The following is a 24,853-nucleotide window of genomic DNA, read 5'->3' on the forward strand; positions in this document are numbered from 1 at the left end:
AGCCCATCATGGATTCCAGCCTATGAGCTGCCCCCTCCCCACCAATAGGGCATCTGCCCCCTACAGCTCTGGCCTGGACCAATCACACACTGACCCTAGAACTCTTTATCGGCTGATCTGGGCTGCCTAGAATCCTTCCTGGAGGAAGGCTAGGCTCCTGATAGCCTTACAAGAGGACCTATCTGCTTCCAATTGGTCCTTTAATGCCTCAGTTTCCCCAAGTGGGCAAATAAGAGAGTTCTTAGAAGTCTTATGCTGTAAGGCTGACATGGCTGTGCTTAGATTGCTGGGATTTCAGGCAGCTATGAGGTGGAGAGAGGTCAGAAGTGGGCTCTGACCTCCTCCAATGAATCAGCTGGCCTGAAGAAAAAGGGTCTAGGAAGGGATTTCCCATAGGCACTTGATGTCAAGGGTCTCTGCTGGGTCCCGTGCAGGCAGGAGGCTGGCTGGCAGAGCTGGTACCAGGCTGCGTCAGCTGAGGCAGAAAGGCCTTATTGTTGGTGCTATCGAGGGCTGCTATGTGTCAACACAGGGATGATGAGTTGCAACCTCAGGGGACAGAGAAAATACAGGGAACCTGGCTGGGTAAGGGCCTAGAGTTAGTTGGAAAGGGTGTGATGCTGCAGCTTCGAGGGCTTTGGATGAGCCAATGTCCTGTGCTCTGGCTGGCTGCATCTCCTTGCTGAGGATCTAACCTTTTACTATCTCTCAAGGTCTCTGCCCTGACTGGGAGGCCTGGGACCCCAACCAGCCCGTGCAGAATGCCCGGGAGGCCATGCAACAAGCAGATGACTGGCTTGGGGTGCCCCAGGTACACTGGATGGGGCATGGGACAGGGAGGGTAGGGTAGAAGGGGCGCTTTCTCTCTCTCTCTCTCTCTCTCTCTCTCTCTCTCTCTCTCTCTCTCTCTCTCTCTCGATGATTGTGGGGCTTGAACTTTGGGCCTGGGCACTTTTCAGCTCAAGGCTAGTACTCCACCCCTTGAGCCACAGCGCCATTTCCGGTTTCTTGGTGGTTAATCGGAGATAATAGTCTCATGGATTTTCATGCCCCAGCTGGCTTTGAGCTGCGATCCTCAGATCTCAGCCTCCTGAGTAGTTAGGATTATAGGCGTGAGCCACCAGTGCCCAGTGGAGAGGGATTCTTAAAGAACTTGGCCACACTGCCGGTGGGAGAGGGGCTGCTGAGGGCACCCTGTAAGCATCATTTCTCTCTGTGACAGGTGATTGCCCCCGAGGAGATTGTGGATCCCAATGTCGATGAGCATTCTGTGATGACCTACCTGTCCCAGTTCCCCAAGGCCAAGCTCAAACCCGGTGCCCCTGTTCGCTCCAAGCAGCTGAATCCCAAGAAAGCCATCGCCTACGGGCCTGGTATGTGCTGAGCTCTGACAGTCCTCCTGGGGCAGTGTGGCAGGTATGGGATCCTGTTGAGTAATCTAGGCTCTGCTTCTGTCCCCAGGTATCGAACCCCAGGGCAACACTGTGCTTCAGCCTGCCCACTTCACTGTGCAGACGGTGGATGCTGGGGTGGGCGAGGTGCTGGTCTACATTGAGGACCCCGAGGGCCACACAGAGGAGGTATGGAGAGGTCACTGAGGATAAAGGGATTCCTGTAGAAGTGTCTCAGCCAGAGGGCCTGGGGGGCCCAGGGCATTGTGGGGTCAGCAGGTTCCCATCTTTTTTCTTTCTCAATAGGCCAAGGTGATTCCCAACAATGACAAAGACCGCACATATGCTGTCTCCTATGTGCCCAAGGTGGCTGGATTGCACAAGGTATCTCCCTTTAGGCCCTCCTGCTCTCCCTTTCCAGCCCGCACCCCACTCTTGCCAACCCTTCCTGCTCTAGTCTACCCCTTTGCCCTCTATCAAAACTGCTTTCTCTTGGAAGCTAACCCTCAACTCCCACCCCCAGGTGACTGTGCTCTTTGCTGGCCAGAATATTGAGCATAGCCCTTTCGAGGTGAATGTGGGCATGGCCCTGGGAGATGCCAACAAGGTGTCAGCTCGTGGGCCCGGCTTAGAACCAGTGGGTAATGTGGCCAACAAACCTACCTACTTTGATATCTACACTGCAGGTAAGGTGGATCCCAGGGCATGTGGGGCCAGCAGCCACCAGTGGTGAGGGAGGGGGGTCAGAGGGATAGAAATAGGGCTGGGGTGCCAGGTAGAGTTTGAATTGGTTGGAGGATGAGGGTATTCCATTGGCTGTGTCCAGAGTGGGTGCTGACAGCCTCTGTCCATTGCAGGGGCTGGCACTGGTGACGTTGCCGTGGTGATCGTGGACCCTCAGGGTCGGCAGGACACGGTGGAGGTAGCCCTGGAAGACAAGGGTGACAGCACGTTCCGCTGCACATACCGGCCTGTGATGGAGGGACCACACACAGTTCATGTGGCCTTTGCTGGGGCCCCCATCACCCGCAGTCCTTTCCCTGTCCATGTGGCTGAAGGTAAGGGCCGTTCACCTTACCAAAGCCAGACAGACTGGCCACCAAATTCTACACCTGAGAGTTGATGGGAAATAGCAAACCACAGCTGAGGAACTAGCTAAGGGCTTGAGATAGGTAAAGGTTGGGCAGATTCAATTACCCAGGGTCCCACCACACACACCCGGAGGAGGCTGGAATGGTTAAGAGGAGGATCAGGCGTGCCCATCATCCACCAAGCCAAGAGAGTGGTGCCACGTTAGTACTCACCAGTGGAAGCGGGGCTGGGCATATCCAGAGCTGACTGGCCTCAACTATGCTGTGTGGCATGGCCCACATGGTATGGGTTTTGCTCTGCTCCATGGCAGTTTGTGATAGCCCAGGGTTCTATGCTATTGCCTGTATTCTCTGGCAGCTCTTGTCTCCTTGCTGCTTGCCTGGTGATTTCTATGATATCACTTAGGTTCAGTGTCACTGCCCATGATCCATGGCAGGCCTGGATAAATGTCTGTTTTGTGGTGCCTTGTGGGTTCCATGGCATTTTATATGGTCTGTAGCAGGCTGAAATTCCCACTCTGCCTGTGACCCATGGCAGACTAGGTTCTGTGCATTGTCTGCGCTCAATGTCAGGCTTCATGTGACATGGAACAGCTGTTATTCCATGGGGTTGCTGGATGTCCTGTGGCACAACTGAGTTTCTGGAGATTTTTTTGGTGGCTCAGAGAAATCCAAGTTGACTGTAGATGGATGGCCTTGGGTAAAAGGTCCTTGCCTATCTGTCTTAGCCCACTCAACCCAGGCTCTGCCATGCCTTGATCCCAAATAACATCGGCTCTGAGGACCCCAGCAGGAAGAGTTTCCTGTAACCTCTCTAACCTGGGGTTTTCAACCATCTCCTTATTCATCTCCTTTATTGGTCTCCTAGCACCCCCAGTTGTATGGGGACAAAAGAGCACATGACAGAATTGCATGAGGTCAGGACCTGTGCCTGTGAGGGATCAGAGGGTGAGCAGGGGAGACTTTCCTCTAGATTCCTTCAGCACTCCTAACTTTCTCTTTTTTCCCAGCCTGTAACCCCAATGCCTGCCGGGCCACTGGGCGAGGCCTGCAGCCTAAAGGTGTGCGTGTGAAAGAGGTGGCTGACTTTAAGGTGTTCACCAAAGGTGCTGGCAGCGGGGAGCTCAAGGTCACAGTCAAGGGACCAAGTGAGTGCCAGAGCCCAGGGTTGGGAGAACTGGGCAGTGGTTCTGACAACCTGAGGGCAAAGACAAGAAGCACCCTCTCCTCAGAGCTCCAAAGAGATACAGGGACCAGAGGGACCATGGATTTCAGGCACACCATATCTCTGCCTCAGTTTTCCAGCCCAAACCAAGACTCATTGTCCGTGCCCTCTGTTCTGCTGTGGGATGTTGTGTGGTCCCCTGAGTGTCAGCTTTGCCCACTAGTAGCACTGCCCTCAGGTTGGTCTAGGGTCTAGAGGCTCCTTCAGGGGATGTTGATTTCCACCCCTCCATCTCCTCAGAGGGAACAGAGGAGCCAGTGAAGGTGCGGGAAGCTGGAGATGGTGTGTTTGAGTGTGAATATTACCCTGTGGTGCCTGGGAAATACGTGGTGACCATCACATGGGGCGGCTATGCCATCCCCCGAAGGTAAGCACCATGCTCCCTCTGCAAGGCCTTCCTGTCTGCACCACGACTGGATGGATGATTGAGGGAAGAGAGGAAGGTACCTATGGAAGGGGCATTTGCTGGCTCTGATGCCATCTTTCTCTTTGCCTCAGCCCCTTTGAGGTCCAGGTGAGCCCAGAAGCAGGAACCCAAAAAGTACGGGCCTGGGGCCCTGGTTTGGAAACTGGCCAAGTGGGCAAGTCAGCTGACTTTGTGGTGGAGGCTATTGGCACAGAAGTGGGAACTCTGGGTAAGTGGCCCCAACATGATGGAGGAGTCCTGGAGGGTAGTTGGGGACGGAGGGTGTCAACGTTAAAGCACATCTGGATGACTGGGATGAGGACCTGCCTGAGAGTCTAAGCTGCTTCTGTGCCCTCTGAGCATCTTCCTTCCCAACCTCAGGCTTCTCCATTGAGGGGCCATCACAGGCCAAGATTGAGTGTGATGACAAGGGTGATGGCTCCTGTGATGTGCGGTACTGGCCCACGGAGCCTGGGGAGTACGCCGTGCATGTCATCTGTGACGACGAGGACATCCGTGACTCGCCCTTCATTGCCCACATTCAGCCAGCCCCGCCAGATTGCTTCCCAGACAAGGTACAGTCCCAGCTTGTGCATATTGGCTGGGTTGGGTTGTTCTGGGCCTCTTCTGGTCCTCAATTTCGACCTCTTCTGTGGCCCTGTCCAGGTGAAGGCCTTTGGACCTGGGTTGGAACCCACTGGCTGCATTGTGGACAGGCCTGCTGAGTTCACCATTGATGCCCGGGCTGCGGGCAAGGGAGACCTGAAACTCTATGCCCAGGTAAGATGCTGCCAGTCCGCTCTGCCCATCTCTTCCCCAGGCAGAGGCCTGGAGGTGATAATATCACAGAAAGAAAGGAAGCCTGAATCTCATGAGCCCATAGGACTACAGAAAATTTTCAACTGTTTGCTTACTGATAATAACCAAAACCTTAGATTTGTGCTAATAAGTTGAAAGGTGATTTTGCCAAATAGGACATTAGTTTCAAGTCAGTTTCTAGGAGACCCATGGACCCGGTAGAGATTAATGACCATATCATGAATCAACTTTAGGAACTTTGACTTAGCCCAGCTTCTCCCTGACCCACACAGGGCACTAGGCTCCAGGGCCCTGATGTCAGTGTGTCTGGGGAGTTGGATGTGGTAAAGGAATGGTGCAGGCCACCTAAGGCCAGCAGAGGGCGCAGTGACACTCTGGGGCCACTATAGCCCTATAAGCTGTTTTGGTAATGTTACAGGACGCAGACGGCTGCCCCATTGACATCAAGGTGATCCCCAATGGCGATGGCACTTTCCGCTGCTCCTATGTGCCCACCAAGCCCATCAAGCACACCATCATCATCTCCTGGGGAGGTGTCAATGTTCCCAAGAGCCCCTTCAGGGTGAGTCCTCCAAGCTTGACCTGTGCCCACTGCCAGGAGTCTCTGGGGGAGGTACAGATGTTGGCTGTCCTTGGGCCCATGCCACCCTTTCCAACCTCAAGGCCCTTACAGAGTGGCTGAGGCTGGGGTGAGTGGTATAGGGAAGGGGAGTCCTGCCATACGGAGCATCCACTCCTGCCTGCAGGTGAATGTGGGAGAAGGCAGTCATCCTGAGCGGGTGAAGGTGTATGGACCTGGTGTGGAGAAGACAGGCCTCAAAGCCAACGAGCCAACCTATTTCACAGTCGACTGCAGCGAGGCAGGGCAAGGTGTGTGTCTTTCCATGGAGGTCGATTCCGGTGGGAGGGCTTGGACGCCACTCAAGACTGTTTCCCAGGACATAGCTCAGGGCTGTCAGGGGAGGGAGGCTCACTCATAGCCTCTGTCTGCCTCTTATCAGGTGATGTGAGCATTGGCATCAAGTGCGCCCCAGGCGTGGTAGGCCCTGCAGAGGCTGACATCGACTTTGACATCATCAAGAATGACAATGACACCTTCACAGTCAAGTACACGCCTCCGGGGGCTGGCCATTACACCATCATGGTGCTCTTTGCTAACCAGGTAACGCAGCCCTCAGCTGTGGGTGCTCAAGGGCCGACACACTAGAGGGATTAGCAGGAGTTAGCTGGAAAAGCACGGCTTCAGGAACAAGATGGACACTGAGGAACCCCTCCCTCTGCATGGGTGCTATGCCACAGATGGCACAAAGGGCGCTCTCTCAGAGCCCCCCTCCCTTATCCACACTGGGCATCCTAACTAGCATCTAGCCAGCACATGGGTGTGTCCCAGGGTAAAACCTTGACCTTTTCTACATCAGGAGATCCCTGCCAGCCCCTTCCACATCAAGGTAGACCCGTCTCATGATGCCAGCAAGGTGAAGGCTGAGGGCCCCGGGCTAAACCGCACAGGTAGGTGTCTAAGGAGGGGATAGGACTGGCATGAGGTTGGGGTTGGGCTTCAGTGACCTCCGGGCCCTCACCACTGTCTCCGGGTGGGCTTCTAGGTGTGGAAGTGGGAAAGCCCACTCACTTCACCGTGCTGACCAAGGGAGCTGGCAAGGCCAAATTGGACGTGCACTTTGCTGGGGCAGCCAAGGGTGAGGCTGTGCGGGACTTTGAAATCATCGACAACCATGACTACTCCTACACCGTCAAGTACACTGCTGTTCAGCAGGTATGCCCCACTCCTGTGTGCCCTCCTGTGTTCTGCTAAGCCCTCATCTAAGCATCCCTCATCCAGCCTCATAGGACTAGCTTCAGATTCTTGCCTGTTTCTTATGTCCTGACTTGCTGTGAAGTGTGTGTGTGTGTGTGTGTGTGTGTGTGTGTGTGTGCATACGCACATGCGCTGGCATGAGCATGCCAATCCTGGAGCTTGAACTTAGGGCCTGGGCACTTGTCCCTGAACTGTTTTGCTTAAGAATAGTGCTCTACCATTTGAGCCACATTTCCACTTCTGGGGTTTTTTTTGGTGTTTAATTAGAGATTAAGAGTCTCATAGAGTTTCTTTTCCTGACTGGCTTTAGACCTCAGTCCTTAGTTCTCAGCCTCCTGAGTAGCTAGGATTATAGGTGTGAGTCACTGACACCCTGACACCCAGCTTGCTGTGTGTTTTTTTTTTTTTTTTTTTTTTTGCCAATCCTGGGCTTGAGCTCAGGGCCTAGCACTGCTCTTGGACTTTCTCAAGGCTAGATCTCTACCACTTGAGCCTCAGCACCACTTCTGGCTTTTTTCTATGTATGTGGTACTGAGAAATCGAACCCAGGTCTTCGTTTGTGCATGCTAGGCAAGAACTCTACCACTAGGCCAAACTCCCAGCCTGTTGCTGTGTATTTTTAAATTACAAGAGTCTACATTGGTTACAGTGCAAGAATGTTTCTAAGCCAATCACTTCTGGCTTTCTATTGTATCCTTTAGGGTAACATGGCAGTGACAGTGACTTACGGTGGAGACCCTGTCCCCAAAAGTCCCTTTGTGGTTAATGTGGCACCCCCACTGGACCTCAGCAAAGTCAAAGTTCAAGGCCTCAACAGCAGTAAGTAGAGTAAAAGCCAGCCCTGGGGGGTGAGGGGTGCCGGAGTGGAAGGCTGGAGCCTCTGCCCATCTTGTCCCTTTCCCTCCATGCAGAGGTGGCTGTGGGTCAGGAACAGGCATTCTCGGTGAACACACGAGGGGCTGGTGGCCAGGGGCAATTGGATGTGCGAATGACCTCACCCTCTCGACGGCCAATCCCCTGCAAGCTGGAGCCAGGGGGTGGAGCAGAAGCCCAGGCTGTGCGCTACATGCCCCCTGAGGAGGGACCCTACAAGGTGGATATCACCTATGATGGCCATCCAGTACCTGGCAGCCCCTTTGCTGTGGAAGGTGTTCTGCCTCCTGACCCCTCCAAGGTGAGCAGATGAGGACTGATGAGAGCCAGGAGTCAGGGGCTGGTGTGGAACATGAATGAATCATGGACAGAGGACAGAGGACTTAGGGGCATGGAGTGTTCCCAGCAAAGACCTAGGTCAAGAACCTTCTTCCACCAAGAATCTTCCTTGGACACAACCTAGTTGTCTCCAAGCCTGGCTTAGGTATTACTCCTAAACTTCAATCCCAGGTCCATTAACTAGGACAGCTGATTTCCTTCTCTCCATCACAGTGTCTTCACCTGAAGTTGTCAATTCTTATTTGTTTATTTATGTAGAACTAGGGTTTGGACTCAGGGCCTCGTGCTTGAACAACAGGCACTTGAACTACACCCCTAGGTAGAATTACAGTTTTACTTTTGGGCTGAAGGCTATGGTTCTGCCACTCTGAGCCACAGCTCCACTTCTGGCTTTGGTAGTTGATTGGAGATGAGTCTCACAGAGACTGCAATCCTCAGATCTCAGCCTGTTGAATAGCTAGGATTACAGGCGTGAGCCATCAGTGCCTGGCTTCGAATTGTAAATTCTTAAGTCTGCAGTAGTTGCTACAGCTGGCTGCTTAGCCAGTGGGGAAACCATGGAAGTAGGCAGGAACCAGATGCAGGGAATTCACACTCTTGCCTCTTCCCCCTAGGTCAGCGCTTACGGCCCTGGTCTCAAGGGAGGGCTTGTAGGCACCCCTGCACCCTTCTCCATTGACACCAAAGGGGCTGGCACAGGGGGCCTGGGGTTGACGGTGGAGGGCCCCTGCGAGGCCAAGATCGAGTGCCAGGACAATGGAGACGGCTCCTGCGCTGTCAGCTACCTGCCCACAGAGCCGGGCGAGTACACCATCAACATCCTGTTTGCTGAAGCCCACATTCCCGGCTCACCTTTCAAGGCTACCATCCAGCCTGTGTTCGACCCAAGCAAGGTGCGGGCCAGTGGGCCAGGCCTAGAGCGAGGCAAAGCTGGGGAGGCAGCCACGTTCACTGTGGACTGCTCAGAAGCGGGTGAGGCAGAGCTGACCATCGAGATCCTATCCGATGCCGGCGTCAAGGCCGAGGTGTTGATCCACAACAACGCCGATGGCACCTACCACATCACCTACAGCCCTGCCTTCCCTGGCACCTACACCATCACCATCAAATATGGCGGCCACCCCATCCCCAAATTCCCGACCCGTGTTCATGTGCAGCCAGCTATCGATACCAGTGGGGTCAAGGTCTCAGGGCCGGGTGTGGAGCCACACGGTAAGTGGGGAGGAGGAGTGAGTGGTCATAATGTGTGTCCAGGAGCCATAGCAAGGGGAAGAGAAGCAAGGATGAGGGTTGCGTGAAGGGTGGGCTTTGGGGACAGTCCTGAGTTTGTTGATGATGTTGTTGTGCTGGTACCGGGGCTTGAAATCAAGGCTTTACATTTTGGCTTAGTTTTTTTCTGCTTAGGGCCGGTACTCTACTACTTAAGTAACTCCTCTGCTTCTAGTATTTTGCTGGTTAATTCAGAGATGAGAATCTCATGCACGTTTACACCCAGGCTAGCTTTGAACAGCAATCCTCAAATCTTAGCCTCCTGACAAGATAGGATTATAGGCATGAGCCACTGGCTCTGAGCCAGTTCTGAGTCTGCAGGGGTTAAGACATCCTAAGGTAGAGCAAAGGTGTCTGGAGATTGACCTCTGCTCTTGTGACAGCATGGCATCTTGGGCATTTTTCCAATGCAATTCTTTTACTCATTTGCTTAAGAGTTCCTGACCCAAGAAAGCTAATAGGGGGCAGAGGGGAAGCATTAGGGTAGAGCGTGACTAGAGTCCAGAGACAGTGGCAGAGTGGCATTAGTGAGCTACCTGGACAGGGCATGGAGCTTCCCTTAAAGGTCCCCAGCCTTGATGGAAAGTACACACTGATGTAGGCAGAGGATTTCACCAAAAGGTAAAGCGGGTCAGGGCAGAGGCGATATGGACAGACAAAAGCTCACAGGGGTGCAGCAAGATAACCAGGGTTCTCCTTGGGTGCACAGCTGTGGAGGAACAGCTGGGAGGGAGGTCTGGGTAGAGGATGACACCCTGCTGAGCACTCTTTCTCAAATCCAGGTGTCCTGCGGGAGGTAACCACTGAGTTCACTGTGGACGCAAGGTCCCTAACAGCCACGGGTGGCAACCATGTGACAGCTCGTGTGCTCAACCCCTCGGGAGCTAAGACAGACACCTATGTGACAGACAATGGGGATGGGACCTACCGTGTGCAGTACACAGCCTATGAAGAGGGTGAGGCTGGATGGGGTGCCCCATGCTACATGGGCAGGGGTGGTGAGGGCTATACGCGCCTTTACTGACTTCAGCCTCTTCTAGGTGTGCATTTGGTGGAAGTTCTGTATGATGAGGTAGCTGTGCCCAAGAGCCCCTTCCGGGTGGGTGTGACTGAAGGCTGTGATCCCACCCGAGTCCGGGCCTTTGGGCCAGGCCTGGAGGGTGGCTTGGTCAACAAGGCCAATCGCTTCACTGTGGAAACCAGGTACCCTTCGCCTTGCCTAATTTTTGCCTGGAGCTGTGGCCACTTTGACCTCAGCTCCGTGCCCTTTCCATTTGTCCTGTTTGTTCCTCACCCACTCTATTCTTTCCCAGAGACCACACCTCCCTCAATATCCCAGTACTCACTCCTCCTCAGCTGGGTCCCCAGCACCCTGCCCCCTGTTTCCTTCCTATCCTCCACTTCCTCCATCACCATTCACTGATCCTAGCTGAACTGACAGAAGCATCATCTTCCAGGGGAGCTGGCACTGGGGGCCTAGGCCTGGCCATTGAGGGCCCCTCGGAAGCCAAGATGTCCTGCAAGGACAACAAGGATGGCAGCTGCACTGTGGAGTACATCCCTTTCACCCCTGGAGACTATGATGTCAACATCACCTTTGGGGGACAGCCCATCCCAGGTGTGCAGGGGAGCTGGGGCTCACGAAAGGCAAGGGAGGGTTATAGGATGCTGGCTTCATGGGGGCCACTGCAGGGTGTGGAGCTCCACAGAGCAGGCGTGAAGAACAAGTGGGGGCAGGAGCCCAGGCAACAGAAAGAGGCCTAGGGCTTGACCACCCAGCCCAATGACAGGACTGTGGGTCTTGTGGATGTGAGGGACCCCAGCCTGGAATGCTAGTCCTTGGGCATGCAAAGCCACTGACTAGGTTCTGTCACTCAAGGTAGTTTCTAGGCTGCCACTGCCACAGGCCCACTGGCTACTGCCACCTTGTGCCCATTCTGCAGAGTTCTTTGGCATCTGTGCCCAAGCCACTGGGAACATAAAGACTTCAGTTATTATAGAAGTTGGTTGTACTGAAACTGGATATTTCCCCTTATCTGATTTAATGCCTTTTCTTCCCTCCTTTCTTTCCTTTTCTTATTTTTTTCTTTCTTTTTTTCTTTTTTTGCCAGTCCTGGGGCTTAAACTCAGGACCTGAACACTGTCCTTGGGATTTCTCAAGGCTAGAGCTCTACCACTTGAGCCACAGTGCCACTTCCAGCTTTTTCTATGTATGTGATACAGAGGAATCAAATCCCAGACTTGGTGCATGCTAGAGAAGCACTCTACCACTAGGCCAAACTCCTGGCCACTCTTTCCTTTTTCTCATTCTTTCTCTTGTGCTAAAGTCACAAGGGCTTAAACTAAGGTCCTCTCACTCTTGCTTAGCTTTTTCCACCCATGGCTGGTACTCTACCACTTCAGCCATACCTCCACTCTTTCTATGTTGTTGTTTTGGGTTTTTTGTGGGATTTTTTTCTGACTAATTGAATGTAAGAATCTCTCAGATTTGTCTTCTTGAGTGTGCTTTGATCTTGATCCTCAGATTGCAGCCTCCTGAGCAGACAGACATGAGCTTCCAGTGTCCAGACACGTCTTTTCTATTTCTATCATCTACAATGTCAAAAGCACATTTTCACCAAACACCTTAGTGAATTCCGGCATCTTGTGGCAGGGCAGCTCCCTTCTCCTTGGATCCTCCGCATTAGGGGACATTCCCAGGCAGGTGGGAAAGGCTGATATTCTCGTCCTCACAGGGAGTCCATTCCGGGTGCCAGTGAAGGATGTGGTGGATCCTGGGAAAGTAAAGTGTTCTGGACCAGGGCTAGGGGCTGGCGTCAGAGCACGGGTACCCCAGACCTTCACAGTGGACTGCAGTCAAGCTGGCCGGGCCCCCCTGCAGGTGGCCGTACTGGGCCCCACAGGTATGGAATGCCTGCAGCAGAGAAGGAGAGGAGGGATGGGGTGCCAGCAGAGTCTGCTGATCCTGTCTTTCTTGCCCAGGTGTCGCTGAGCCTGTGGAGGTGCGGGATAATGGGGATGGCACCCACACTGTCAACTACACCCCTGCCACTGATGGACCCTACACAGTAGGTGTCAAGTACGCCGACCAGGAGGTGCCACGCAGGTGAGGATCAGCACAGACTCTCAGGGTGGACTCTGGAGTACTTCTGGGACCATGCCTGCAGGGCCACCTCAAAGATCAGGGCTAGCCCCTCCTTCTACCTAACAGTCTCATCCTCTCTGGCTACCGGATCTTGCTCCTCCCACAGGTGGCACAGCTCCAGAGCGTTTGACCTCAAAATTACTACCTAGGACTTGTGGGCAGGCATGGGAGAGAGAAAGTAGAGGAGAGCAAAAAAAGGGGTGACACACTGCCCCAAAAGTACTCATTATCTGACTTATGAACTGGTAGCGCCTCTGTACAACACCTTAACTATTAAGTTATACTTTTCAAAGTTTAGCTGTAAATCAGAGGAAGTTAGCATCTAGTCCAGGAGGCTTTAGAGAGCCTGCTGGACTTTCTCTCTGGGAATAAAGAATGAAGGCTCAGAGAGGTTCTTGAGGGACTTTACCAAGACCGAGGATGGGACCTGGCTCCTGGCCTTGCTCCCAGCCTCTCAGTCATCTCTTCTACCCACGGGTGGGGAAATTCCCATCCCCAAACCCCAACCAACACTCCTGCCTTTCTATCCCTCAAGCCCTTTCAAGATCAAAGTGCTTCCAGCCCATGATGCCAGCAAGGTGCGGGCTAGCGGCCCTGGCCTCAATGCCTCTGGCATCCCTGCCAGCCTGCCTGTGGAGTTCACCATTGACGCCCGGGACGCTGGGGAGGGACTTCTCACTGTCCAGATCCTGGTGAGTCCTGGGTCAACCTACCCCTAGGTCTGGCTCTGGGCCCAGACAGGTCTTGACCTCTGTCCCCCTCTTAGGACCCTGAGGGTAAACCCAAGAAAGCCAATATCCGAGACAATGGGGACGGCACATACACTGTGTCCTACCTGCCTGACATGAGTGGCCGATACACCATCACCATCAAGTATGGCGGCGATGAGATCCCCTATTCACCCTTCCGCATCCATGCCCTGCCCACTGGGGATGCCAGCAAGTGCCTGGTGACAGGTGGGCACCTCCTCTACATCTCACCATCCATTCTCACCATCCCTTCCCTTCAAAGTTAATTTAGTTCCCCAGTTCCCAAGGGACTGCTGGCCAGACAGCCTGTTCCCATCGCCCCTGCCCTCCCACGCCCATCCTGAGCCTCACATGGTCTAACCCTCTTCTCTTCTTCCAGTGTCCATTGGAGGCCATGGCTTGGGTGAGTGTCCTCTTCTGCTGTGGGGCTGGGGACTAAAGGAGTAACTCAGGAGTAGTGTGGGGGGGCATATCCTCCATAGCTCCTGACCTGACTTTTCCATGTGCCAGGTGCCTGCCTGGGTCCCCGAATCCAAATCGGAGAGGAGACGGTGATCACAGTGGATGCCAAGGCAGCAGGCAAGGGGAAGGTGACCTGCACAGTGTCTACGCCAGATGGGGCAGAGCTGGATGTGGACGTGGTTGAGAACCATGATGGTACCTTCGACATCTACTACACAGCACCTGAGCCCGGGAAATACGTCATCACCATCCGCTTTGGGGGCGAACACATCCCCAACAGTCCCTTCCACGTGCTGGTAGGCTCCTGGCCGTGGGGAAAAGGGCAGATGGGTGGAGGTGGGATCCACTCCTTATAGTAGAAGCAAAGGTCCCCAGAGCTTCCCCATGGAGTAACAGGGCATGTCCCCATATCTGATAGACACAGACCGTTCCAGAATCAAGCCTTTGTTGTCCCTGCAGCCTCCCTAAATGGGAAGTGACCTCAGCCCTCCCTGGAGGAGCTCGCTGTGGTCTTCCCTGCTCTCTGGCCACCATCTTGACTCTTCAGCAGAGATGGTCTACAGAACAAGGGTAGCTACCCCGGAGTTCAGGTCACTGGAGCATTCTCTGAGTTATAGCTGGTCCCTTGACGCACCACATCCTGTGCCCCATCCCTTGCCTCCCCAGGCGTGCGACCCCCTGCCCCGTGTGGAGGAGCCTGCTGAAGTACTACAGCTGCGCCAGCCCTACGCCCCTCCCCGGCCTGGCACCTGCCCCCCACACTGGGTACAGCCATCTCCTACAACAGGCCTCCTGCTCTTCCTCCCTTTCCTTCATTTCTCCCTTCTATTCTCTTGCAGCCAAGGTTGGGCCATGGTTTGGGAGCTTCTTGGGGAGCAAGCAGGCATTAGGCTGGGCGGAGAGCCACGAGCCGGGAACAGCACCCCTTCTCTCGAAGCTCATGCCCCTGTCTTACCTTTGAGGTTCTACCATTAACCATCTTTTTCTCTCACTCTCTCCAGCATCTGTCATAAGGCAGGCCACACTTTGGGGCCTTGGCCAGCCAATGACTTTTCTCTCTCACCTGCCACAGGCCACTGAGGAACCAGTGGTACCCTTGGAGCCTTTGGAGTCCATGCTGAGGCCCTTCAACCTGGTCATCCCCTTCACCGTTCAGAAGGGGGAGCTCACAGGTACTGCCCAGGCCCCTGGCATAAGGGCTCAGAGGGCAGGCCCACTCTTGTATCTTAAAGATGGAAGCTAGAGTCCAGAGAGGGGAAGCAAAACTATTCCAGGTCACACAGCAAGTTGGACAGAGCTAGAACTCAGGTTCAAGCTGTTTCCTACTTTAGCGCTCATCTCGCTGCTCCAGGCTGTGTCTTAGTGTTTAGCCTCTGGGGTGAAAGCAAAGTCACATAGGGGCTGGCCCAGAGGTAGCAAGGACTTGTGGTGGAAAAAGCTAGAGTTCTGGTAACCATGCCTGCCCTGCAGGGGAGGTGCGGATGCCCTCTGGGAAGACTGCCCGACCCAACATCACTGACAACAAGGATGGCACTATCACCGTGAGATATGCACCCACAGAGAAGGGCCTGCACCAGATGGGCATCAAGTACGATGGCAACCACATACCTGGTGAGTTGGGGTCTGGCTGGGCTAGGGTGAGAGGAGCCAGTACTACATCTGTCCTGCCTTCCTTGAACACCTGGCATGTTCTGACACATGGGGAATCTAATGTCCAGGCTTCTACAAGTTTGGTGCCTTCAGCAGAGATGCAGGACTCAGCAATGAGTCTTCTGGAAGATGCTGGAGTCCAGGGAGGTCCTGTCCTCAGGTTAACCCAACTCCTGGTCTTTCTCCTCACAGGAAGCCCCCTGCAGTTCTATGTGGATGCCATCAATAGCCGCCATGTCAGTGCCTACGGGCCAGGACTGAGCCATGGCATGGTTAATAAGCCAGCTACCTTTACCATCGTCACCAAGGATGCTGGGGAAGGTGAGGGGAGCCTTGGGCAAGGAGGGTGGGTACAAGGAGAGTGGGCAGGGTGATTACCTGGCTGGGGGGCAAGAGCAAGGGCAAGACCTCTGATCTCAGACCTACCTCTACCTCAAGGGGGTCTGTCACTGGCTGTGGAGGGCCCATCCAAGGCAGAGATCACCTGCAAGGACAACAAGGATGGTACCTGCACCGTATCCTACCTGCCCACAGCACCTGGAGACTATAGCATCATTGTTCGCTTTGATGACAAGCACATCCCAGGAAGCCCCTTCACGGCCAAGATCACAGGTACAGTGGACATACAGCCTAACATACACCACATACGACAGCAAGCTTAACACACTCAAGAGTACTTGAGGAGAGGCTCCCTGAGGAGGAGGGCATCTTTGGATAAATTCTCTTCTCCACAGTAGGCAAGAAACATTCAGCCATGCTTTAAAAGATATGATCTGGGAAGTGGTGGTGTAGCTTAACTGGTAGAGTACCAGGTATGAAAAAGCTAAGCAAAAGCATGAGGCCCTGACTTCAAGCCCCAGTACCAGCAGGCACACGCATGTGAGTGCATGCGTGAACACACACACACACACACACACACACTGACCTCATTTCATTTATGAAGTTACTCTTGAGAAACTAAGATATTGACAGTCTCTTAAGTATCTGAAGAAGCCCATCCCAGAGAAGCTAAGTACTTTGAACAGAGCCACACAGCGCATAAGGAGTGTGTGGTCTGGTCCGTTGTCTCATTTCTTTAACACTTGGGAACAAACAAAATTCCATGCAGGGATTTAGCCCACCCTGGATGGAAGCAACCTCAGAAATGAGCATGTTGGGTCTTTCTGAGGTTGCTGACAGCTGATGCAAAACGCAGCCTCTGCTCTCCCAGGCCTCAGCCTCTGCTGGGTGTAGCCCCTGGTCTCTGCTGAGTCCAGCAGGTCTAGACTCACCGTCTGACATCACAGCCACCTAATGCGCCCACTGCCCCCAGGTGATGACTCCATGAGAACATCCCAGCTGAATGTGGGCACTTCCACCGATGTGTCACTGAAGATCACCGAAAGTGACCTGAGCCAGCTGACTGCCAGCATCCGTGCCCCCTCAGGCAACGAAGAGCCCTGTCTGCTGAAGCGTCTGCCTAACCGGCACATCGGTGAGTGTGGTGCCTCATGGAAGGCTCGGGTGAGAGAGGCCCCAAGGATGCTCTGCCTCATGCCGCTCCTCTCCACAGGGATCTCCTTCACCCCCAAGGAGGTTGGGGAGCACGTGGTGAGTGTGCGCAAAAGCGGCAAGCACGTCACCAACAGCCCCTTCAAGATCTTGGTGGGGCCATCGGAGATCGGGGATGCCAGCAAGGTTCGAGTCTGGGGCAAGGGACTGTCTGAAGGCCACACTTTCCAGGTGGCAGAGTTCATTGTGGACACTCGGAATGCAGGTACTTTAGAGATTTCCACTCCAGTGGGGTATTCGTTCTCTTTCTACCTAGCAGTCCAGGTCTACCTGGGGGCAAGTGAATAAGCCATTGGCTCTCTTACTTCTTAAATGTTTTATTTATTTACTTACTTTGGGCTTGAACTCAAGGCTTTAACTCTCCCTTAGCTATTTTTCTCAAGGCTGTCACTTTCCCACTTTTCCCCTACCTCCACTTCCAGCTTTTTGCCTTGTTAATTAGGAATAAAAGTCCAGCGGACTTTTTCTGCCCAAAAAAGTGCTTCCGACCACAATTCTTAGATGTCAAGAGTAGCTAGGATTACAGGTGTGAGCCGTCACTGCCTGGCTTCTCCTATTTTAAAAAGAAACCTCAGCCATTCTGGTTTTTCATTCACTTACTGCGACCCAAGAGGACCACCTTGGGAATTTTCTAGATCACCTCTCTGATGGGCCTTGGGAACCATGCCTGGCCCACCCTCCACCTCCCACTGTACCATTTTCCTTCTGGGTGAACCTGTAGTTTGGGGGGTGCAGGGGGATCAGTGACAGGTGAGTGTCACTAGGCTGAGGGAGATGTGACCCACACTTTCCCTCTCAGGTTATGGGGGCTTAGGGTTGAGTATTGAAGGCCCTAGCAAAGTGGACATCAACTGTGAGGACATGGAGGATGGCACATGCAAAGTCACCTACTGCCCCACTGAGCCTGGCACCTACATCATCAACATCAAGTTTGCTGACAAGCATGTGCCTGGTAAGGCTGTGGGCTGAGGCTGGGAGTGGGGACAGTGCAGGGGCTGAGGGGCAGGTGATGAGCTGACCCCTCCCCCTCGATCCTCCACAGGGAGCCCCTTCACCGTAAAGGTGACAGGTGAGGGCCGCATGAAGGAAAGCATCACCCGGCGGAGGCAGGCACCTTCCATCGCCACCATCGGTAGCACCTGTGACCTCAACCTCAAGATCCCAGGTAAAGCCAGCAAGGGTGGGGAAGAGCCAGTTGATGGGGTGGGACTGTGGGGATGTGGGGGTGTGCTCTCAGGGCCCTTGTCCTGCTTGCTTACCCTTCAACTTGTCTGCCCTTGCCCCCTGGCACCCCGCAGGGAACTGGTTCCAGATGGTGTCTGCCCAGGAGCGGCTGACACGCACCTTCACGCGCAGCAGCCACACATACACCCGCACCGAGAGGACGGAGATCAGCAAGACTCGGGGTGGGGAGACCAAACGTGAGGTCCGGGTGGAGGAATCCACCCAGGTCGGCGGTGACCCCTTCCCCGCTGTTTTTGGGGACTTCCTAGGCCGGGAGCGCCTGGGCTCCTTCGGCAGCATCACTCGGCAGCAGGAGGGTAAGTAGAGGCCAGGCTGAGTCCTTGCAGGGCGGCGGGGGCCTCAGCCCTGAATCAGAATAAGAGGCAGAAGGCAGCAGGCCCCCGCCCTGGCACACTTAGCCCACGTGGCTCGGGCTGGCCTGAGCCAGAGAGTAGGATTCATTAAGGAGGGGCGTTGGCAACAGGGATGGCCTATTGTCCTGACAGCATCCCCTCTCTACAGGCGAGGCCAGCTCCCAGGACATGACCGCACAGGTGACAAGCCCATCGGGCAAGACAGAAGCTGCGGAGATCGTGGAAGGAGAGGACAGTGCATACAGTGTGCGCTTTGTGCCCCAGGAGATGGGGCCCCACACGGTTGCTGTCAAGTACCGTGGCCAGCACGTCCCTGGCAGCCCCTTCCAGTTCACTGTGGGGCCGCTGGGTGAAGGTGGTGCCCACAAGGTGAGGGCTGGAGGCACAGGTCTGGAGCGAGGTGTGGCTGGCATGCCAGGTAAGAGGGGTGGAGAAGGCCTGGGGTCAGGGCAGCCTGGGTGAGGGGTGATGGTACTCAAATGCTACCCTGCTTCCCTGAATCTAGCTGAGTTCAGCATCTGGACCCGCGAAGCAGGTGCCGGGGGTCTGTCCATTGCCGTGGAGGGTCCCAGCAAGGCAGAGATTGCATTTGAGGACCGCAAAGATGGCTCCTGTGGGGTCTCCTATGTGGTCCAGGAGCCAGGTGGGTGCCCTTGCTGGAGGTGGGCAGAGCCAGCCAACCTTCCCGACTGGGTTTCTGCTTATCAATTAGGCAGAAGATCCATGGTCACCCCTCACCAGCCCTTCCTCCTTGTCTGACCCATCTCCCTCCCAACCACCCTGGGAATCCCTGTCCACCCTCAGAGCCAGTCCTGGGAAGGAGCTGGGTGGGGGTGGCTCAGCGCCACCACTCCTCCTCCCGGGGCTATGCTGACCAGCCTCGCTCTGCAGGTGACTATGAAGTGTCCATCAAGTTCAACGACGAGCACATCCCCGACAGCCCCTTTGTGGTCCCAGTGGCCTCGCTCTCGGATGATGCTCGCCGGCTCACAGTCACCAGTCTCCAGGTGCGTGCTGCTTCTGTCCCATCCTTACTGCTGCCTACCATTTCTTGTTCTACTTCCTCCCAAAAGGCCTAATGACTTAGGAGACTAGAAACATTAGATATGAGTCAGCTGGCCCGTAGACAGGACACCAGGGCTCCTACACAGGCACACAGAGCCACCGGGCCTGGCTCTGTCTCTGCCAACCATTGTGCTTTCTCCTGCTGTGACCTTCTAAAAAGAGCAAGACTTCCAGCTATCATTTGAGAATAAGTGCCATGTGTTCAGAGGGTATACTGTTAAAGAGCCTGTTAAATAAAGGTCGGGAAAAAGACCTTGCCCCTGCCCTCTTCTAGGTGCTCCGATACAGTTCTGTCAGTCTACGGGGGTCTCTTAGGTGAGCCCCACTGTAGAAAAGGGTTTCACCTCCTTTCCATGCTCACTTCCTCCTCTCCCAGACTTCAGCCCTGCTCATGGGCCACCATCTTCTGTGTTTCTAGGCCAGACTGACATACTTGGGCTTCCACACCTGAGCTGCAGGGAGCTCACGAAGCCTGGGTTATATCATGTCTGGCCTCTGCTTCCTCAGCCAGGGCAGGGGCTCATCAACTCTCATCCCCTGCAGTACCCAACATGGCTGGGATAATACCTACGTGTTGGCAGGTGGATACAGAAGGTCACGTCAGCCCCTGCCTCCCCTGCCCTGAAAGCTGCTCTGAGCGCAGGAGTCAGCTCAGTGAGAGCAACACTGGGCTGAAGAGATGACCACTCCAGTCCCAGCCTTCCAGGACTCTTGACATTTCCTGTGGCCTTTGCAGGAGACCGGGCTCAAGGTGAACCAGCCAGCATCCTTTGCAGTGCAGCTGAACGGGGCTCGGGGTGTGATCGATGCTAGGGTACACACGCCCTCAGGAGCCGTGGAGGAGTGCTATGTCTCTGAGCTGGACAGCGGTGAGCTGGCCCTGCCCCTGCCATCCCCTTCCAGGCATCACTACTGGAGAAGGGTGGAGGATAGTGGCTAATCCTATTACTACCCTCTTGCCCCCAGATAAGCACACCATCCGATTCATCCCCCATGAGAATGGCGTCCACTCCATTGATGTCAAGTTCAATGGCGCCCACATCCCTGGGAGCCCTTTCAAGATCCGTGTTGGGGAACAGAGCCAGGCTGGGGACCCAGGCTTGGTGTCAGCCTATGGTCCTGGGCTTGAGGGAGGCACCACTGGTAAGTGCCTGGACTGAAGGAGTGGGTTTGGGGTGTTCAGGTATTCCTCAGCGCTGCTTTGCCCCAGAGGCAGAGACAAAGCCCCTTGAAGCTCAAGGTCTTTACAGAGCTACTCGGGGGGCAGGAGGGATTGGGGGCTGGGGACCAGCCCTAGCTTGGGCTGCATCTCTTCCTGCTTACACCCCTCTCCCTCTGATCTGCAGGCGTGTCATCAGAGTTCGTCGTGAACACGCTGAACGCTGGCTCAGGGGCCTTGTCTGTCACCATTGATGGGCCCTCCAAGGTGCAGCTGGACTGTCGGGAGTGTCCTGAGGGTCATGTGGTCACTTACACTCCCATGGCCCCTGGCAACTACCTCATTGCCATCAAGTATGGTGGTCCCCAGCACATTGTAGGCAGTCCTTTCAAAGCCAAGGTTACAGGTGAGTGCCCTAGACCGGATGGATGGCCCCACCAGCTTGGATGACTTCAAGTGGCCATCCACATCTGGTCTTATTCCACCCCCAAACATCAGGGTCAGATTACCAGGAATGGAGGTGGGCCTGGCTTTATGCAGAATTCCATTCTGTGAACTCATGGGCAATCATTTTCAGAATACTGCTTGTCCACTTTATCAAGCCAGTCCTGGGCTTGAGCTCAGGGCCTGAGCACTGACCTTGGACTTTCTCAAGGCTAGAGCTCCACCACTTGAGCCTCAGCATCACTTCCATCTTTTTTTCTATGTATGTGGTACTGTGGAATGGAACCCGGGTCTTTGTGCATGCTAGGCAATCATTTTACCACTAGGCCAAACTCCTGGCCCCCTCTTTTATCCCTTTTTTATTGTCTTTTTTTTTTTTCCCTGTGCTAGTACTGGAGCTTGAACTCATGGTGTTGCACTCAAGTCTGGTATTTTGTCACTTGAGCCATAGCTTCACTTCTGGCTCTGTGCTAGTGAATTGGAAAAAGATTCTCGCAGACTTTTCTGCCTGGTCTCACTTTGAACCACACTCCTCAGATCTCTGTCTCCTGAGTAGCTAGGATTGTAGGTGTCGGCCACCACCATGTTTATTTTTCTTTTTTAAAGCAACACTCTTATCTTGTGAGTTAACCTCAGTTCCAACCAACTCTACAGCTTAGGGATGAGGAACTGGAGCTGAAAGTACTGCCATCTGCTGGGAAAGGGCTGTACTCCTCAAAGGCCACCGCTAAGGAAGGGGAAATTACAAAATGCAGGCTTTGTGGCCCCAAAAGGTGGTCAGTGTGTTTTGAGGGCCCATAACTTAGGGAAGGGCATGAATGCCCTCTCACTGGCATTGAACCTCCCCTTCCGCCCCTCAGGTCCCAGGCTGTCTGGAGGCCACAGCCTTCATGAAACATCCACGGTTCTGGTAGAGACTGTGACCAAGTCTTCCTCAAGCCGGGGCTCCAGCTACAGTTCCATCCCCAAGTTCTCCTCAGATGCTAGCAAGGTCGTGACGCGAGGTCCTGGGCTATCCCAGGCCTTTGTGGGTCAAAAGAACTCTTTCACTGTGGACTGCAGCAAAGCAGGCAGGTTCAAGGGGAGAGAAAGCTGCCTGTGGTGGGGCGGGTAATAGCAGGGAGGGGGGACAGGGTGTGTGGTCGATAGGACATGTGTGAGCCCTGCCCTCTCCACCTCCCTCTCCAGGAACCAACATGATGATGGTGGGTGTGCACGGACCCAAGACCCCTTGTGAGGAGGTGTACGTGAAGCACATGGGGAACCGCGTGTACAACGTCACCTACACTGTCAAGGAGAAAGGGGACTACATCCTCATTGTCAAGTGGGGTGATGAAAGTGTCCCTGGAAGCCCCTTCAAAGTCAATGTGCCCTGAATCCCAGAAGTGCCTCCCCCAGCCTCAGCCCCCACCTCAGCCAATCATACCCCCACCCCTACACCCTCACACAAATGTGCCACACCTACACACACACTTGCAGAGCCAGACACTACCAATGCCTGCCTTAGGTGTGATGTGAATGGTGCAGCCTCTGCCTCAGAGCAGGGCTTCTCTCTTAAAAGTGACACAAGGACAGACAACCGGAGTCAGAGACAACGGGCTGGATGAGGAGCTGGGATCTAGGGAAGCCCAAAGTTTCCTGATGGGGCTGAGGCCAATGAGGCAGCGTTGTATCAGGGGATCTATTTGTGAGAGAGGTTACCCTCAGACCTCCCTTTAGGACTGCCGCTGGCCCCTTTTGTGGCCACAGTTCAGAGCGTTAAAGACTTGGACAAGGAAGCACGACTGAGAAGAAAACAGACCCAGGTCAAGCAGCATGTGGGATGTCCTGAGCAATATGTATTCTGCTCAGCCAGGCTTCCTGGGGGACTGATTGCTCTTTCCCCCCTCTCTCTTTCAATCTCTTTTTTTAAAATTTACTGTTGCACAGCTCTGCCCCGTGGGGGTCTTTTTTACACATTGCGAGGCCCGGCTTTCTGGGGGGACTTTTGCACATGTTATGCGGCTGACTTATGAGTCGCCTAAGTGGAAAACTCCAAATAAAGTACGGCTGTCGCGGAGACTTGGCTGTTCTGTGTGGGTGTGTTCTTTTGCTGATGACACTAAACCAGGCCCTGGGAGGGATAGAGGAAGGGGAGCTGTTCCCTGGAGGCTTGACCCAGACTGAAGGGTAGGGCCTGGGGAAGAAATGTTGGCAGGACACTTGAAAAATAAGGGTGGGGTACAAATCGGTTTTCAGCAAGTTGGAAGGATGCTAGATGGTAGCAGGGAATGGACTGTTCCAGAAGGCTGCACTAGGACTACTGGAATGCCAGTTTCAGCTGGCCTTCAAGTTATGACCTTATGGCCATGAGCACCGATTCAAATAGGAATTTCCATATCCAGGAGGCAGGGTCATTCCAGGGTCTGGGTCAAACCCGGGCCTGCAGCTTCACCACCTCTAGGCCTCACTTGCTTAAATCTCCTCTCTGGATTCTTATATCACTGTCTGAAATAATCTGACCTTGGCTGGCTCCAATTGCTGCAGCTCAAGGGGGTCCCACAAATAGGTCCCCAAGAGGTCCTTCTTCCCCTTATCATATATATATATATATATATATATATATATAAAGTCACTCTCATGCAGTCTGGCTCTCAGTATGGCTCAGCTCCATGATTCCATCTGTTCCACGTCCTCCATTATCACTACTTGATCATCTCCCAGCATAATGGTCCCCAGTTTGGTTTCTCCTCCTTTAGTCTTTCCCTCTGCCTATTGCATTGTTGCAGTATTGTTCTAAGGCATAGATCTGTCCATATCACCTTTTTACTTGGAAACTTCTGTGGCCTCAGGAGACTTCGTCATCAGGAAAACTCGATTCTCCATGTTCTCTAGTCAGGCCTTCCGTGTGCTGCTCTTGTTGCCTAGCATACTTTCTTATTCCCTTTCCATCCCTTCCCTCCAGTCCCTTCTGGTCTCAACTTAGATAAGTAACTTAGAGGGGAAGTATTCTTTGAAAGTTCCTTCTCTCAGCTTCTATGCAGTTAGGCTTTAGTCCTCACATGCTAGCAGCTTGTGTTAACTATTCCCTGACACTGTCTCACTAGACAGTACTGTTGTGAATGTGTTCTCTCCATTACTAATTGAACACACATGTGTTAAGTAATTGTCAACTGTGGTTGTAGTTACACACATGCCCACACACCATTCAGGCTCAAACCTGGTCCTCTTGTGTTAACTATTCCCTGACACTGTCTCACTAGACAGTACTGTTGTGAATGTGTTCACTCCATTAGTAATTGAACACACATGTGTTAAGTAATTGTCAGCTGTGGTTGTAGTTACACACGTGGTCCTTGAGGACAGGAAGTGTCTTTTCTGGGCCCTTTCTTTTCATTGGCTGGGCATAATGGTACATACAATAGCCAGTTTGGAGCCAGCCTGGGGATATACAACGAGACCTTATCTCATCAAAACAACAAAACGGAATAAACAAAACAACAACGATGGGGTGGGGGGTGGAACCCAGAAAGTTGTCTTTTCTTCTCTGGAGTCCCAGAATCTAATAGCGCTTCTTTCAAAATATATCCTGACAAGTGGGGAGCATACCTGTAATCCCAGCACTTGGGAAGTGGAAGCAAAAAATTCCAAATTGGAGGCTGACCTGAGCTGCAGAGCTCAGACCTGTTCCAAACACCACAAAACGTTTGCCCAACAAATGAACCAAAGAAGAAATACATGAACGACAGAACACCAGGGCCGCACAGCCTTCTGGGAATTGTAGTTCCCCTGTTCGGCCTCTACGGCGCAGGCGTACTTGTG

At 53.8% G+C, this 24,853-nt stretch overlaps 1 protein-coding gene across 2 annotated transcripts in view; it reads left to right on the plus strand.

The window, feature by feature from the left end:
* Flnc (filamin C) overlaps positions 1–23,111 on the plus strand; it is a 29,588-nt gene extending 6,477 nt beyond the window's left edge. Inside the window, exons 3-48 of one of the 2 annotated variants that reach the window (XM_090333268.1) lie at positions 714–811; positions 1,223–1,373; positions 1,462–1,580; positions 1,698–1,775; positions 1,915–2,077; positions 2,249–2,449; positions 3,493–3,630; positions 3,948–4,074; positions 4,206–4,342; positions 4,495–4,688; positions 4,780–4,893; positions 5,351–5,494; positions 5,679–5,802; positions 5,934–6,094; positions 6,351–6,441; positions 6,537–6,706; positions 7,450–7,567; positions 7,660–7,922; positions 8,575–9,172; positions 10,012–10,185; positions 10,270–10,432; positions 10,687–10,847; positions 11,965–12,132; positions 12,212–12,335; positions 12,910–13,066; positions 13,141–13,330; positions 13,503–13,526; positions 13,634–13,881; positions 14,252–14,350; positions 14,658–14,757; positions 15,056–15,196; positions 15,428–15,556; positions 15,674–15,847; positions 16,548–16,709; positions 16,788–16,991; positions 17,586–17,738; positions 17,829–17,951; positions 18,085–18,327; positions 18,533–18,802; positions 18,890–19,027; positions 19,276–19,391; positions 20,186–20,318; positions 20,416–20,592; positions 20,796–21,014; positions 21,913–22,122; positions 22,241–23,111. In XM_090333268.1, the coding sequence (XP_090189394.1) occupies positions 714–811; positions 1,223–1,373; positions 1,462–1,580; positions 1,698–1,775; positions 1,915–2,077; positions 2,249–2,449; positions 3,493–3,630; positions 3,948–4,074; positions 4,206–4,342; positions 4,495–4,688; positions 4,780–4,893; positions 5,351–5,494; positions 5,679–5,802; positions 5,934–6,094; positions 6,351–6,441; positions 6,537–6,706; positions 7,450–7,567; positions 7,660–7,922; positions 8,575–9,172; positions 10,012–10,185; positions 10,270–10,432; positions 10,687–10,847; positions 11,965–12,132; positions 12,212–12,335; positions 12,910–13,066; positions 13,141–13,330; positions 13,503–13,526; positions 13,634–13,881; positions 14,252–14,350; positions 14,658–14,757; positions 15,056–15,196; positions 15,428–15,556; positions 15,674–15,847; positions 16,548–16,709; positions 16,788–16,991; positions 17,586–17,738; positions 17,829–17,951; positions 18,085–18,327; positions 18,533–18,802; positions 18,890–19,027; positions 19,276–19,391; positions 20,186–20,318; positions 20,416–20,592; positions 20,796–21,014; positions 21,913–22,122; positions 22,241–22,428 (7,577 nt within the window). In that variant the 3' untranslated portion in view covers positions 22,429–23,111. The remainder of the gene's footprint in view (positions 1–713; positions 812–1,222; positions 1,374–1,461; positions 1,581–1,697; positions 1,776–1,914; positions 2,078–2,248; positions 2,450–3,492; positions 3,631–3,947; positions 4,075–4,205; positions 4,343–4,494; positions 4,689–4,779; positions 4,894–5,350; positions 5,495–5,678; positions 5,803–5,933; positions 6,095–6,350; positions 6,442–6,536; positions 6,707–7,449; positions 7,568–7,659; positions 7,923–8,574; positions 9,173–10,011; positions 10,186–10,269; positions 10,433–10,686; positions 10,848–11,964; positions 12,133–12,211; positions 12,336–12,909; positions 13,067–13,140; positions 13,331–13,502; positions 13,527–13,633; positions 13,882–14,251; positions 14,351–14,657; positions 14,758–15,055; positions 15,197–15,427; positions 15,557–15,673; positions 15,848–16,547; positions 16,710–16,787; positions 16,992–17,585; positions 17,739–17,828; positions 17,952–18,084; positions 18,328–18,532; positions 18,803–18,889; positions 19,028–19,275; positions 19,392–20,185; positions 20,319–20,415; positions 20,593–20,795; positions 21,015–21,912; positions 22,123–22,240) is intronic. The other variant, XM_090333269.1, reaches the window with a different exon arrangement.
* The last annotated feature ends 1,742 nt before the right edge of the window (positions 23,112–24,853 follow it).

This window comes from Megascapheus bottae, chromosome 5, assembly GCF_031878675.1.
Source record: "Megascapheus bottae isolate mThoBot1 chromosome 5, mThoBot2.hap1, whole genome shotgun sequence".
Classification (NCBI taxonomy): domain Eukaryota; kingdom Metazoa; phylum Chordata; class Mammalia; order Rodentia; family Geomyidae; genus Megascapheus; species Megascapheus bottae.